General features: G+C 41.6%; 1 protein-coding gene across 3 annotated transcripts in view; it reads left to right on the forward strand.

Annotated features, from left to right (window-relative positions):
* The first annotated feature begins 224 nt into the window (after positions 1–224).
* Positions 225–16,820, forward strand: part of LOC116832859 (interleukin-1 receptor type 1) — a 45,805-nt gene continuing 29,209 nt past the window's right edge. The window contains exons 1-6 of one of the 3 annotated variants that reach the window (XM_032793943.2): positions 225–298; positions 2,778–2,855; positions 8,353–8,436; positions 10,043–10,109; positions 13,598–13,829; positions 16,292–16,481. In XM_032793943.2, the coding sequence (XP_032649834.1) occupies positions 10,049–10,109; positions 13,598–13,829; positions 16,292–16,481 (483 nt within the window). In that variant the 5' untranslated portion in view covers positions 225–298; positions 2,778–2,855; positions 8,353–8,436; positions 10,043–10,048. Of the gene's footprint in view, positions 299–2,659; positions 2,856–8,352; positions 8,437–10,042; positions 10,110–13,597; positions 13,830–16,291; positions 16,482–16,820 lie in introns of all 3 variants that reach the window. The other 2 variants (XM_032793941.2, XM_032793946.2) reach the window with 2 other exon arrangements.

Genomic DNA, 16,820 nt, shown 5'->3' on the forward strand with positions numbered 1-16,820 from the left:
CGCCCTCAGCCTGGACTGGAGCGAGGCACCTGAGCGCGGGGCGCAGGGACTGGCGAGGCCCGCCACGCAGCGCTGCCCCCGCTGTGGGGTGCTCAGTGCACGGCGGTCGCGGGCGGGCTACGCCGCAGGTCCTCAGCCCGCCCGCGGGGGCCGCCTGCTGCGGCAGGGCGCTCGCTCCGGGCTGGGGCGGGGCCGGGCTCCTTGCTCAATGGGGGCGGAGCGCGCCTGGCTGCGCAGCGCCACGGCCGCAGCAAGCGGGGCTAGTGCGGCCGACGGCGCCCGGACGGAGCTGGCGGAGGTGAGGGCGTGGCGGGGCTGGGAGCTGGCAGCTGCGAGCCTGCGGCGGTCTCTGCTCCGGGGCACGGCGGCGGCCGAGGGGGCTGCTGCTTCCCTGCAGCCCCTGGAGCGCCGGGGGAGCCTGCAGGGGACTGTGGAGGGGGCGTCTCTGTGGTGCCCCGGGTGCGGGTGAGCCAGAGCCGGGCTGGCCCCAGCCTCGCTCCCTAACTCTGCCTCGCCGGTTTCCCCCGCCCCCCAGAAGCCCCCAGTCCCCGGGCTCCCGGGAAGCAGCAGGAGCCCTTAGAGCGGCTGTTGTGGAACGCGGGCAGGGGGGCTGCCCTGAGATCTTGCAAAATCTGCAGCAGCAGCCTCTGCAGGAACTCTTGTGATCCAGCTGAAAGCAGGCTGGCTGAGAAACACATCTGGCTAGCATGGGTGCTGGAACTAGGAGTGGTCTGCACCCTCTGGCTTGAAGCGGTTTCCATCGTATATTGATAGGGTGCATTTACAGGTTTGGCGCAGTGGCTCTCAGCACCCCCACTATACAAATTGTTCCAGCATCTCTGGAAGCCAGTGGCTTTCTACGTCTTGTTTTCATTTGCAGAGCCCTAAAAATTTCAGATAGCGGTACGGACCCATTTGGAAATCACAGACATGGTCTGCAGACTCTCAGGGGTCCTTGGACCACAGGTTGAAAACCACTGCCATAAGCTACAGCCCTGTGGTTTCCTGGGTGTGACGCTTCAGGGTATCTATCTGCATATTCTTGTGTGCAGGAGTTAATTAATTTCCTGCATGCTTACATGGCCTTGCCTGTCAAATTGGTGGCAAGTGAAATTAGGGAGGGTAGGATGCATCACCAACAGACGAATTCATTAACTGATTTGATTAGGGACTGGCTCTTATAAATAATTTCACAAAAATGGATGCCATTTCTTGAGCTTTTTTGAACTTCTTATCAGTAGAAGGCGTTATAGAGGTGGGGTGGCAGGAGTTAGTGTCTCTGTGACTGTTTTATTTTGGAATAGATGCCAGTAAATCGGTTGAACTGTAGCTTCGTTCTGAAACCAGGCCTTTTCTTGTTCATATTTCAGTATTTGATGTTAGTTTCTTGACCAGTTTCTTACTGTTGTCCCCAAATGCTACTTACGAATCAAACTGGATTTATCTAATGGTAAAGAATATCATATAAAAAGATGTTTAGGGAAACTGGATATGTGCAAACAGATACTAACACTGTCAAGTTTTCAAAGTTGTGTATTTTGTCACCTTGTGAATTGCTACTTTGATTTACAGAGAGCAGCTTTGTTTCTGCACTTTCAGTATAGTATGTCTCCATTGTTAATAGGAAGTACCACATTTCTTGTCTGGAGCCACATATTTGGATACACTGCTTGCTGTTGTAAACAGTAGAATACTAGGTTTTGAGTCTGGAAACTCAGTGCTAGTACAGCTGTGGGAAAAACTGATTTTTGGTTCACAGACAGTTCCAAAAAAACCCAGAAATTCGGCTTGACTAAAACCAATTGGCATTTTTTTGTGAATTGAAAAAGGAATGGAATGTCGAATGGAGTATTTTGTTTTGGAGGCATTTTTAACCTTTGGCTTTTTTAAATAAAAGCAAAGGAAGTGAAGGGCTAGATTAATAAAACTAGTGATGTCAGGTCTGCCTTTGTACTAATAGCCTAGTGGTTAAGACACTCACCTGGGATTTGAGAAACCCAGACTTGAATTCCTGCTAAGGAGCAGAGATTGGAGCTGGGGTCTTCCCCCTCTTAAGTGAGTGCTCTAACCTTGGGCAACAGAGACATCCTCACTCTTTCTGTGAATCCAAACCACTCAGTTCTTTCATATTGGCAACTAGCTTTGGTGACCTGAAACTATATTTTTCAGTGAATAAACTATTCAGCCAAAAATTTTGATCCATTTCAAGTGTCTGGGTTAAATTTGGTTGTATTTTAGTTGAATTTATTATTTTGTTTTGGATTTTATTTGTATGTTAGCATGGCTGGGATGTCTTCGTTTATTATTTTTTGGTTTTACTGCTTATAAAGCATTAGATTCCTTGCTAGTCAGTGATTTTGATTTTAGGTTTGCATTGTCTACTTACAAATAATATATGATTATACTCAAACACAGGTAGGAAATCATGTTTAGAAAGTAAAATTGTAGCAGTACTGCACTCTTTCCGTGTAGTGTTCGGAAGTATTTGTAACAGAAAATGGGACAAATTTTGGAATTAACCTTTGAAATCCTCTAAAAATCACCAGAAACCATATATTTGAAATTACTAATAAGGAGACTTAATTTTGGTTAACTGACAGTGACCCAGGATCTGAAATTGTCCTTAATACTTTACTACTTTCTTTGCTATGTTGTCCAGTGTGTGCAAATAAGTCCAGAATGCTGAATCTGTAACAAGATATATTGGAATGATACTTATCTGAAAAGAAAAAGTCATTCTAACTAACATATGCATAATTTATGCTGTCATTTTGAAGTTGACTGTATAATGACTGATGCAAGGAGTGGTGGAAGCAAGGGAGTCCCGGCTGCAGGAGACAACCACCCCCAAAAAAGTGAGTAACTGCACTTTGACTTTGACTCTGCCTCTACTCATAGCTGTCCCAGAAAAGCCAGCAGTGTGAAACTGAAATGACTTTTAACAATCACACTGAATACTAGCAATGAAATCTATCAGTTGTGTTAATTTTCCACGTCTGCTTGGCTAAGCACTGAACATAGTCTGCAAATTCAGGCGACAACAATGTATTGGTTTACATTTGTAAGGTTATTTTTAACCATAAGAGCTAGAAATTCAGTATTTTAAATGAATACTGAAATGTTTCAGAAAAGTATAGCATAGGCCTTTACACTCACTAGAGACAGCATCTTGCTAGCCACTAGCAAGTGGATTTTGTCAATCTCCAGTATCAAGTATTGATTAGAGTGAGGTATTGGTGGGGTAAGAGATTGTCAGGTTTCCATATGCAGATCTGCGACTGCACATCAAATTTGACAAGCAACTCTGTTATTCCAGTCTTGGGTCTCTCTTGGGCAGCATTATCATTGGTTTTAAAAATGGCTTGTGCTGATGAGATATTAGTTAGAAGCCAGACTGAGCCCATAAAATTAGTGTCATTCGCAGTCATGGCCATCTATGGGAATCTATCCCAGATGCGTAGGATTTCATCAGGAACTTTAGCAAAAATCTGAGTCTCTTTCCCCCTATCCTCCTTCGTTACTTGACTTTTACACATTTGGCCCATTTCTATATTAGTCTCAGAAGAGAGTGTTTCTAAACCAAGTTAAGACTGGTGAGTGATGATGTGCTTACTTCTCATATCAATTACAAAATCAAAACATTTAAAAGCAGGGAAGTTAACAGGACTCTCCAAATCTTAGATGACCAGCATAATAAAACCACCTTTTACCACAGAAAATAGAGTTAATTTAATCCTTAATTCAGACCCATGGATATTTTAAAAAGTATCTTTATCTAAATGTTTTTCTCTTAAGACAGGGTTTCTCAAACAGGGGCCACTGCTTCTGTAAGGAAAGCCCCTGGCGGGCTGGGTCTGTGTGTTTACGTGCCCCATCCACAGGTCCGGCTGATTGCAGCTCCCACTGGCTGCGGATTCCGGCCGAGGGACTTACTGGCTGCCGCTTCCAGCAACTCCCATTGGCCTGGAGCAGCGAACCACAGCCAGTGGGAGTCGCGATCGGCCAGACCTGCGGATGGGGCAGGTAAACAAACTGGCCTGGCCTGCCAGGGGCTTTCCCTACAGAAGTGGCGACCCATGTTTGAGAAATCCTGTCTTAAAAGATTCTGGTAAGTGGGAAATACTGCTGTGCTGTGTAATTTTTGGGGTAAATTACACTGCTCTACAGCCAAATGCTTCTGAAATAAATGTAGTCAAACTTTACTAATTCTGGGTCACTGAGAACGAAAATAATGCTTAAAATTGTTGACTGGCTCTAGTCTAGCTGTTGGGCTCCAGACTACAGCAGTGGAATCTCCTGGCAGGTGATGTTAGGGTTTCCTTGTTCCGTGACCGTCAAAAGGATCTTGTCCCATTCTTCTTCATGGAAGGTGATCTTTCTGACCCAGATCAGAAAGAAGAGATTTAGGATAAGCATTTTCCTTCTGATCTGTTTTAGCACTATGCTTGTAAAGGCCAACATCTTTACTAGATATGCCTCTAGAGGAACTCCCTATGAAGGAGAAAAGGAAAAGCCTGTCTGATAAAGTGAGATTACTGGGTGATAGTACTTCTCTAGTTCCAAGGTAGAACTGTATATTCCTGTAAATCTTCCCTTTTCAGAACATTATCAAGGAGGAGTGGGGCTTCCAGACAAGGCCAAAAGACAGAGCAGGGTGGCTAAATAGTGCTACAGATGTCCACCCAATCAGAATCAAATCTGGCCTCTGTTCTAAAGGTGGCTGAAGACCTGCCTCTCTAGTTAAGGACACCGCCATTCCTGTAGAGGATCCCACAGATGGGAGGATTGAATTGGCAACACATTTCTGGAGCTTGAGCTGTCCCCACTTGTTTTGCCAGAATAATCCAGGCATGGGTTTAAATGTGGCTGACAGTACCTCTAAAGCACAGGAAGCCTGTTAAACTGGACATGTCTCTCTGTAAAGAGATGTCCTTTGCTGCATTTGTATCCGACTCTTCCCTGGATGCCCTCAGATATTAAGCTTGGGCCAGGGGCTATAAGGTGGTAGCACGCTGACATGTGGCTCCAGGGCTGGAAGGCAGGCTCACAGGCTAAACTGCTTTTAGCCACTTCCACAGATTGCAAGCTGCTCAGCAATACCTTGAATCAAGTTGGAGAGCCACTAGTAGGAAAAATGAGACCTTTGCCCCCGGCAAACAATATAGGAGAGACAACAGACCGTAGTCCAAAGCTGGGAGTCCTTCCGTGAAGGCCAGTATAGAAAATCTTACAGGAAAGGACTCAACTACACCAAAAGAAAATAGAACAGATGTGGGGAGAGTAATGTGGCAGTGCAGGTAAATTCTCCAGTCAGATCTCAGGTTCCTCAAAGCAAACATGACTTGCAGGCAGCATGGTCTGGGGTGGAGCTCCAGTGGTAGTTTTCAGTTAGCAATGTTTTGGTCTCTTGTGACCTTGCGCAGTTGGGTTTTGGAAGTTATTCAGTGGGGATACCTTTTGGATCTCTTAGCATATGTCTATGCCCTGAATAGCTGATCTCTCATGTCTGTGGATCCTTTGACAAGACAGGGCATGTAGCCATCTATCCTACATCTCCCTTCTTACAGACTGGCTGAGAGTACATAGCCCAACTTGGCAGTTTCACAGATGCTTTCTACACTTTGCTTTCCTAGGAAAACACTACCAGTACAGTTTACTGCCCTTTGGTTTAACAGCAGCACCAAGTGTTTCTGAAATGTTGCTAGTACTAATAGCAGCTCTCAGGAGGTCATCGAGGTCTTCCCCTTCATGGCAGCCATCTTTTTTGGGATCAATGGCCTCCTGGGTGGATGGTCTTCAGTGGGCCTGTAGTTCCATGGGGCCACTACAAAGCTTCCTCCTATTCCTCTCCCAATAGTGTTCTCTGCATCTGAGAGGACACTTTGACTCATTCACCATCTGAATGATCCATCAGATGTGAATCAGGCTTCTCAATATGTGAGCTAGTCAGGGGAGTTATTGCTATAGATACTGTCTTAGAGGGATTGGGTGCTCATGGAGGCTCAAAGACTGTCTATGGCAGTGGCTCTCAAACTTTTGTACTGGTGACCCCTTTCACATAGCAAGCCTCTGAGTGCGACACCCCACCGTAAATTAAAAACACTTGTTTATATATTTAACACCATTATAGATGCTGAAGGAAAAGCAGGGTTTGGGGTGGAGGCTGACAGCTTGCATCCCTCCCATGTAATAACCTCATGACCCCCTGAGGGGTCCTGACCCGCAGTTTGAGAACCCCTGATCTAGCTAGATCAAAAATGGCTCAAATAACAATAGTAGTGAAGCTGTGGCAGCATAATCTGGGAACATCATAAAGTTTGAGCCACTTTAGACCTAGCTAGATCAAAGCTAGTTCAGGTATGTGTACACATGCTGCAGTCACACCTCCCAGTTGCAGTACAGAAAGACTGTTTATCAGCAGGAAAGGGTATCTCTCCATGGTGCTGCAGGGCCTGATTGATTAACGTGGAAGAGTCACCTGTAGTACCAGAACTTTAGCTGAGACTAGTGCCCCCCTCCTTTTCCCCCACCAGTCCCTGGGGAGTCCAGACCCAATCCCCATGGATCTTAAAACAAGGAAAAATCAATCAGGTTCTTAAAAAAGAAAGCTTTTAATTAAAGAAAGAAAAGTAAAAATCATCTCTGTAAAATCAGGATGGAAAATACTTTACAGGGTACTCAGATTCATATAGCCCAGAGGAACCCTCTCTAGCCTTAGATTCAAGGTTACAGCAAACAGAGGTAAAAATCCTTCTAGCAAAAAGAAACATTTACAAGTTGAGAAAACAAACATAAGACTAACACGCCTTGCCTGGCTGGTTACTTACAAGTTTGAAACATGAGAGACTGATTTAGAAAGATTTGGAGAGCCTGAATGTACGTCTGGTCCCTCTTAGTCCCAAGAGTGAACAACGAACAAAACAAAGAGCGCAAACAAAGACTTCCCTCTACCAAGATTTGAAAGTATCTTGTCCCCCTATTGGTCCTCTGGTCAGGTCTCAGCCAGGTTTACTGAGCTTCTTAACCCTTTACGGGTAAAAGGACATTAACCCTTAACTATCTGTTTATGACAGGGGGCTTTTGTAAACAAAAGGCTAACTCAACCATATTAGATATTTTATCTTGGAGCCATCAGTAGAGGTTAAATCACTTGTAAGCTGAAAGAGTAAGAAGCCTGTTAAGGAGCTGTACGGCCAAACAGTGTCTGAATATAGTATAACTGTATAATCTTCCACCTATGCATGTTGCTTTGGGTTATGGCTCATGTAATACTGGAATCACAAAGAGTTCTTTCCTCAAATCATTTACCACTGTTTGACAAATCAGCTTGTTAGTCAAATCTAAAATTAACCTGTGCTTCATCAGAAAATCTGCTTCCAACAGGCTTTGTGGTTTTGGTAATTTTGCCAGAGCAAACACACGAGTCCTGCATAAAACTCCTATGTGGGCTATCAGTGGGTGTGATAGGCTGTTTCATAAAAGTTTCAAGAAACATGACTCCTCTTCCTGCCAACGATGACGTGGCTTGGTGAGGGTCATATAATACAGATATACTTGCATCTATATCAACAGTGAACATTACCTTCTAACCCCTTATGAGAGCTGATACAGTTAGTCTCCCTGCTCTGTCTATATATAAGGAGGACATTATATGACATGATGGAGTCTGGTGGCATGGTTGTGAATGTGTATACTCTCCCTCTCCCCCTCACCTTACTTAGTTTCTGGAGCTAAATTATTCTCATAGCTTAAGACTATAAGGAACAACTGTGATCTCATTGACCTCCTGCAAAACATAAGACAAATAATCTTGCCCAATAACGTCTACATCAAGCCCCTAATTTCTGCTTGAGCTGTAGCATGTCTTTCAGGAAGATATCCTGTCTTGATTTAAATATGTCAAGTTAACCTGGAGTAATTTTTGTATAGATCCCACTGGGTTGTCTAGTTCTTCATCATCTGAGTCAGGGAGGGGTGGCTTTCTCAGATTGTATGCTTTGACAATCAGATTCTTTATCTGGTTTTTTTCCCCCTCCTCTTCTCTCTTTTGATTGGCATTAACTCTGACACCTGTATAATGCCGCCTTTTTGCTATATTGTATCTCATAATTCATATTTAAAAATGAAGAATGTGGTGCTAGAGATGGCGTTCTTTGAGGTCTATACATGAACACCTGGTCCAGATTTACCCAGAGGTCTTTAAACGAAAAAGTATCTTGCTCTATAGTACTGAAGCTATTTCCTTGCTGACTTGCTTAGAATGACCCTGGAAATTTGCCTTTGGAAATTTGTTATGCTCTTGTTTGCATGATGCATTTGACACTTTTGTAAGATTTTTGTTTTTCTTTTCAGGTAAACCTAAATTTCAAGGATGGTGACCAACCCCTTGGCATATGTCAGGAAAAATACATAGAAGAGAGCTAAATAAAGACTGAGGTATGAATGCTTTCTCAAGCAACAAATCCGAAAGGAGGACACATTTGGATGTTGTTAAATTCTGTAATAGAGCCAAGTTCTCTTGAATGAATCATAGAATCGTAGAAATGCAGGGCTGGAAGAGATCTCGAGAGGTCATCAAGTCCAGCACTCTGCACTGAGGCAGGGTCAGGTAGACTATCCCTGACAGGTGTTTAACTTGTTCTTAAAAACCTCCAATGATGGGAGGATTCTACAACCTCTCTAGGAAGCCTTTTCCAGTGGTTAACTGTCCTTCTAGTTAGAAAGTTTTTCCTCATATCTAACCTCAGTATCCCTTGCTGCAGATTAAACCAATTTCTTCTTGTTCTACCTTCAGAATCTATGCATTATCTCCCATTGCTCAGAAATTTTTATTTTTTCACCAAAACTTATTTGTGTGACTGTCACTAGAGAAGCTTAGCTCAGATCCAGCCATTAGCTGTTTGGTTTTGATTACATATTAAGATTTCACAAACATTTCTTTAAAAAAAAAAAAAGATGAAGTCCAAAAATAAACATGAAACTTCCCTAGCTGAACAGAGAGTGAACTTGGGGGTGGGTGAATTCTGCTGCTGCTTCTACAGTGACCTAGGCCAAGGGTAGGCAACCTATGGCTCGGGTGCCGAAGGCAGCACGCGAGCTGATTTTCAGTGGCACTCACACTGCCCGGGTCCTGGCCACTGGTCCGGGGGGCTCTGCATTTTAATTTAATTTTAAATGAAGCTTCTTAAACATTTTAAAAACCTTATTTACTTTACATACAACAATAGTTTAGTTATATATTATAGACTTGCAGAAAGAGACCTTCTAAAAGCGTTAAAATTTATTACTGGCACACGAAACATTAAATCAGAGTGAATAAATGAAGACTCGGCACACCACTTCTGAAAGGTTGCTGACCCCTGACCTAGGCAAACCATCTGCAGAAGTCTAGATCAGAGACTCCCAAAATGTGGTCAGTGGAAAACTCTGACAGAAACAGAATGGTTAGAGAGGCAGTTACATTCAAATAAATGTGTGATTAATTTAGCTAAAATGATGCAATACTTCCTTATTACTTGGAAGGGAGGAGGTTGTCATAATGGGAAGGAGCAAGGGACTTGGAAGCTGGTTAACAACAGACGAGTTGGGAGAGGGCTTGACATGTGCTTTAAGGTGGAGAGACTATCTCTAGAGAAAGCAGGTCTATAAATTGGGGGGAAAAGAAGAAGATCTAGAGAAGAAGATTCAGTCCTTCGGAGCTGTGGGATCTGCTGGTCAGCATTGTTTTACACACTAACGCATGCACAAACTGAGGTATTCATCTTCTCCAGCATTTAACTGGAGCATGCGTGTTAAGAACAGCTAATTCTTCCCAATGCACTGTAGAACTTTATGTATAAGCTGCTTGAAGTTTGAATTGACGTTTTAATATACTGCAAATATGTCTGGAGCTCTGCTTTTTCATATAAGCATCCTTTGCTACTTGTTTATTTCTTTTATCTGCCCTGTAAAATACCTCCATACATTATATAACAAAATTACATAATTTTAAAAAAATTGACCGCTTTTAGCATGTTAATGAAATATCTTGTTTTCTCTGCAGCAAAACATGATCTCTTCCTTGTGGTTCATTTGCTGTATAATTCCTTATGTTTCTTCGTTCAATGCTGGTAAGTCAAACGCATTTATTAATAATTGAATCATTTCTAAAATGAGTTGTTTTCAGTATATACATGAGTTCAGTAATAGTACAACAGAGAAGGCTGTCTTGCACTCTGCCATACCAGAGAGGTGAGTGTATTGATTGGATGCCCTTTCTAGGGTGTCATTTTACCAAAGATGATGATGACTCCATGATATGTGGCCTGACAGACTTGTAAATGTATCAAAATGTAAACTGTACAAATATAGAAGGAAACTTTAAAAATAGGTGTCTTAATCTTTCTTAAAAGTACTTATTTCTAGAATTAAAACGGCCTTTTTATAACAGCATTGTTTACGATGTAGCATCTGCATACCCGAGGTGTGCAATATCTCAGCACACCAGTGGTAGATATCATCCATATAGGTGATAGTGCAGTGATTCTCAAACTTTTGTACTGGTGACCCCTTTCACACAGCAAGCCTCTGAGTGAGACCCCCCCCATAAAATAAAAACACTTTTTAAAATATATTTAACACCATTGTAAATGCTGGATGCAAAGCAGGGTCTGGGGTGGGGGCTGACAGCTCACAACCCCCGCCCCATGTAATAATCGCGCCACCCGACCCCCAGTTTTTGAACCCCCATGTTAGTGCTTTTGAGCTTACTCAGAATGTCCTAGACAGTGATAGCTGCGCACCTATTAGCGGGCAATTTCTGGCTCCAGTCATAGGTAGAATCTAGCTTTTTGGGTTTATGATTGCAGGGTTAAAGACTGAATTTGTAATCTTATCTCCATATTCACTTGGAAGCCACAACTCTCCTTAACTTCTGTCACAGTGAAGAATGTCTTTCATTTGCCATGGAGCTGTAAGGACTCTATAGGATAGAAATTCTGTTTAGCATCTGTTTGTAACAGAGTGGAGCATGAACTGTATTACTGAAGAGAGTTTTCTTTGTCTGTTACAGCATCTATAATATCCCAGTGAGTAGAACTGTTGTGTTTAGTGAATAGCAAGGCTAATCTTTCTTTCTGAGAGATTATATGACTTTGTTAATAGTCTCTGTCAATAACATTCTGGTGCTTATGAATTCAAATGTATTTATCCAAAACACTCAGAAATTCCAGAAGGGGATAACTTGTGAAGTCAAGTACGCACAGTATCTCAGTAAAATAAGTGAAAAAATGTATACTTTTATTACTGAAAAACAAACTGTTTGTTTTTGCAAACAATTAATTGAAATTCAAAATTTGCAGTGAGGATGTAAGTCAGTGACTTTACTAACTATTTCTTCTGTCTATGACAGCGTTTCCCAAACTTGGGATGCCGCTTGTGTAGGGGAAGCCCCTGGCAGGCCGGGCCAGTTTGTCTGCAGACTCCACCGATCACGGCTCCCACTGGATCACGGTGAACCGCAATCCAGTGGGAGCCGTGATTGGCGGAACCTGCGGACAGGGCAGGTAAACCAACTGGCCCAGCCCACCAGGGGCTTTCCCTACACAAGCGGCGACCCAGTTTGGGAAACACTGGTCTGTGAAATTCTAAATTCATGATAGTATAAGGCAGTGACAAGATCTTACTTTTGTGTTTTTATTGCTAAGGTGGTGACATGTTGTACAAGGTGCCCTAATGACTAAGGTTATGGTTCTAGGCCTGCAGTGGCCAAACTTACTGACCCTCCTAGCCGCATTCAATAATCTTCAGAAGTTTGAGAGCCAGGGCGTACCTGAGCTTCAACCCCACTCCTGCTGAAGGCCCAAGCCCTGGCAGGTATGCCTCAAGGGGCAGAAGCCCCGAAACTCTCTCTCCCCTCTGGGCAGAAGTCCCTGCCTCAGCACTGTGCTGCAAGGCAGAGGTCACAAGGTTCCCACCCCATGTTTGGTAGATGGAGAATGGAGTGTGAGGCAGGGTGGGGGGGAGGCACTCTGTGAGCTACACTTTAACGGTAAAAGAGCAGCATATGGCCCGTGAGCCACAGTTTGACCACCCTTTCTCTAGGTATTTCAGGAAAGTTATAGATAAATAAATTTAAAAAAATCTTTTCAATTCTATGTAAACTGTAACATATTTAAAGTGTTGGCAGCCTTAGAGGGCATAATGTTAGTCTGGTCCTGAAATTGTGTATGTAGCTCCCAGTTTTTTTGTGTACTGACTTAATAGAAATTAGGATTGCACAAAGCAATGACATTCCTTTCCCCTCTTAACAAGAGCAGTCTTGAACAGATTCAAATTGATTTTGTACTCCATTGAAAACTAGCGAATATATTTTAAATTATTTGGCAAATGGTATAGACCGGATTAGGGGGGAGGAGGGGAAGAAAAACGAGGACTAAATTGGTAAGTGAAAAATTTTAATTTTAAGGTTCTATGCAGTAAAATATGAATGTGGGTTTCCTCTTTAAAAATGCAGCTCTGGATTTGTATAGCAATTCAATATATCATGGATTTAGAAGCTTTTCAGTAAGATTCAATTTTTATCAAGTATTTTGGACACTCAGTGTTATAAAACTAAGAAAAAGTGTGAAATCGGTTCTGTGGCCAACTGACCTGCTCTGTTTATATGGCTGTGGTTAAACTGACCTCTTAGGTATGCAGATCTCTGTCGTTAGTTCTGCAGATCTCTGTTGTTCTGTCTTCTGTTGAGGTCTGAATGCTTGCAGTCCCTATCTTCTTGTTTAAGGACTTCTTGCAAGTGTACGTGCCTTGCCTTAACTTGTTACACAGTCATAATTACTGAAGTCCTGCTTACGCTTTGCATGTCGCATAGTGTAATGCTCAAGCAACGTTTGCCATATTAAATGAAAATCTTGAAGTGTGGGGGAGACATGGCAACTTGCAGGATTGGTCACAGGATATATGCTAAAACTGAAGACTACTTGGTCTGAACGGTTGACTTGCTACTGACCTCGTCTGGTCATGTTACATGCTGCAGATTCAGATCTTTGTCAGCTTTCTTGCCTATCATGTTCTCCAGTGCCAGAAACCACCACTGACATGCCCTCTCCAGCTTGGATTTGGTCCCACCAGGTCTAGAACTGAGTCACATTGTCTAGAGCACTGTGGGGGAAACTTGCACTGCCCCTAGCCTGTACAGCACTTATTGTGGCAATGTAAACATTGCCAGTCTAGTATCTTGTAGAGTATTAACATTCACTGCTTGTCTTTAAATAGAAAGAACAAGAAAATTACATCCTGAAGATCATGAAGCTCAATGAATTTGACATCTTTATATACTGCTCTCTATATTGAGGCTACTGGAGTTAAATATAGCTCTTGTACGACCACCTATTTTAAAGGATATTGTGTGACTTAAAGTTTGTGAACGTTTTGAAGTCCTCAAATGGAAGGTGCTAAACAAATGCAAACAATAATATAAATTGTTATTGAAAAATAACTGATCAGTCTTGTATCTTTGTAACTGAATAATTTAAGTAACCTCTGCCAGTAAAATTGAGGAAAAATTAACAAAAAAAGAAACAATTTTGGTAATTTCTTCTTCTTTTATTTTTTTTAGAACAAAGGAAGCTGTCTAGTCATTTCGTACTTGTAGGAGAGCCTACTGCTATCAGTTGTCAAATAGCTAAAATTCCAACATTTCACTCTGACTACAATCTGACTTGGTATAGAAATGGTAGCGATACACCAATAACTACAGAGACACGTTCCAGAATCCATCAGCGAGATAACGTGCTTTGGTTTATTCCTGCAACTTTAGAAGATTCAGGACTTTATGAATGTAACATAAGGTAAGGGCATGTATTTTTATAAATGTTTTTACATGCAAAATTGTTCTACAAAAGGGAAAAATGATCACACATGAAGGACAGAAATGTATTTTTGGTGTTAATCTAGTGTGTAAAGACTTTTACATATTTGCTTGGAAACAGTTAGACAGCTTTTCAGCTCTGTTTTTGATACTATACTGATATATCTGAGTTTCTTCCATGGTAGTAGAACTTGGCTTAAAATTATACTTTATGCTTGTATAATGGTTTTTCATCAAAGTGCTTTAGAACTATTAACTAATTGAATTTTTTTGGAATTGTAAATTTGTAAGTAAGCTTTTTAACTATTAATGAATCACTTCATATTTAATTTTATAGTCTGTTTCTGACAGACAGTAAAACAGTTTTACTTCCTTGGTTTGATTAAGTTAATCAGGAAACTGAGAAATATTGGGGTGAGGTGAATTTAGCCTAGTCACAGTCACGTTTTAAAAATAATACTTATCTACAGTAGTTTTACATGTCTCACTAAACACTATTTTAAAGTATGAGTTAAAGTACTAAGAGTAAAAGAAATACAACTTATTGAAAGTCCAGGCACCATGTTATACAGACTGCTTTGTCAAATACTCTTTAGGCTTTTCAGTTTTTTTAAGAGGACAGATAGATGAAGATGATGATTAGAATATCTTTCGTCCAAAACAAGAGAGCCAGTACTGTAGAAGCAAAGAAGAAAGTAAAGCAATTCTTCTCATCTTCCTTTGAGATTTAAAAATCCCACTTCTCCTTACTTCATAGGGTGACAGAAGCTCAGTTTTGTTCATAGGGCTCTATCTATATTAGGATTTTATACATTAGAAATAAAGCCTAATATTCATTCTGTACCAACAGGATTTTTTTCCAAAAAGCACCGCAGTGGGTGGGCAGGAATTCTCCTTTTTATCCTGATGTTTTCATTGCACATTGGCTATCGTCAACATAAGCTTTTCAAGTAGCCCAATCCGGAGTGCACTGCAGTAATATAACATCTGTGTCACAAGGACATGAATTAGGGTCACCAGGTTTGGATTGCGAATGGAATGACATAGTCTGGAGGCATTGCTGACAGGGGTAAATAGCACTGACCATGCTTAGAGCTTGAACTTTTGATTTATGCCCCTGACCTAGGCTGTATATCCCATTAACCTTTGAAGTGGCAACTTGTCAAAAATTGGCAAGCATTAGGGTAAGAGGGAATGCTACTCTTGCACATCCCATCAAACAATCCAGCATTATTTTAACTCAATTAGGAGTCGGGCTTACCCAGTTTTTAAATACTCAATTTTGAGTTGTGACAATAGTCTGTTAGGCACCTCTTATTTTCCCCCATTGTGTGGGAATGAAAATATATAGATGGGACCTGATTGCAGAGCAGTGATATAACCCAAATCTTATATATTTTTTTTAAAAAAATGGTTCAAGTGCATATCCCTGTTGGAAGGACCTTACTAAATTCATGGTCCATTTTGGTCAATTTCACAGTCGTTGGATTTTAAAAGTAATAAATTTCATGATTTCAGCTATTTAAATCTGACATTTCACAATGTCGTAATTGTAGGGTCTTGATCCCAAAAGGACGTGTGTGGGGGTGAGGGTTGCAAGGTTATTGTAGGTACTGCTACCCTTACATCTGTGCTGCTGCTGATGGTGGAGGCGCTGCCTTCAGAGCTAAGCAACTGGAGAGCGGCGGCTGGTGACCAAGAGCCAACCTCTGAAGGCACAGCCGCCACCAGCAGCAGCACAGAAGCAAGGATGACATGGTATGGTATTGCCATTCTTACTGCCCTTAACCTCTTTCCTTCCAATTTCACTTTGTTTTCAGACTCCTAGAAATACTAAAAGTAAACTATAAAAAAGAAATTTTAGCCTGATAATGTAAAAATTGTCTTTGATCATGTTTCTCTCCTTTGAATTATTTTTAGACTATTTAGTGACTGTAGATCAGTGCTTCTCAGAGCCGGTCTACTGCTTGTTCAGGGCAAGTCCCTGGTGGGCCAGGCCGGTTTGTTTACTTGCTGCATCCGCAGGTTCGCTGTCCCAGGCCAGTAGGGGCTGCGGGAAGCAGCGCGGGCCTGGAGTGGTGAACTGCAGACAGTGGGAACTGTGATCGGCTGAACCTGCAGATGTGGCAGGTAAACAAACTGTCCCGGACTGCCAGAGGCTTTCCCTGAACTGCTCTAGATGACTAGGGGGGAGAGTTCAGTCACTTCACAAAACTTTTAACACTGATCAGCAATGGTGTAGACTTTGGCCAAGATTATCAGAAATGGATAGCTTTTTAAAATCTGGATTTAGAAGCCCAACTTTACTCATTTTTGAAAATCTTGACTTCTGGCTGAAGTCTCATTTGTGCCTTTCCAGTCTGGGATCCAGAGCCTGACTTGCATTACTGTGGACTTGGGAAGTACTAGTAATGGTCCAATTTGTTGCTGTTCTCATTACAGGAATTCTGACAGCTCTGACAAAGAATATATACATCTACATGTTTTCAAGAACAATGATGGCTTATGTTTTAATGGAGAAATTATGTATAAACAAAAAGTATTTATGTCAATTGGTGGAAAGATTACATGTCCTGATCTGGAATATTTTAATGATGAAAATAATACCGCACCTGAAATACAGTGGTATAAGGTACGGTATATATGTATTTTTACTGTAATATTCCCTATCATATAATTTAACACTTCTAGTAAGCTAACTGTGCATGGTAATGAGAAAAAGACAAGATTTTTTTTCTGTGTAATGTGAATGGCTACCTAACTTTCCAAATCTATTGGAATATTATAGGAAATATAATAAGAATGTGCTTACATTTAAAAAACCCAACCCCTCTATTTTTCCAAAGCATATTCTAAAGGATTCTGATCTATACTTTAATTGTAAGATAGTCCATAATATCTCAGCATCAAAAATGTGAGTATGATCTTGCTATATGTTACTTTGATGTGTAATTGGTTAAAAATATGAAGT

This window comes from Chelonoidis abingdonii, chromosome 1, assembly GCF_003597395.2.
Source record: "Chelonoidis abingdonii isolate Lonesome George chromosome 1, CheloAbing_2.0, whole genome shotgun sequence".
NCBI classification, from domain to species: Eukaryota; Metazoa; Chordata; order Testudines; family Testudinidae; genus Chelonoidis; species Chelonoidis abingdonii.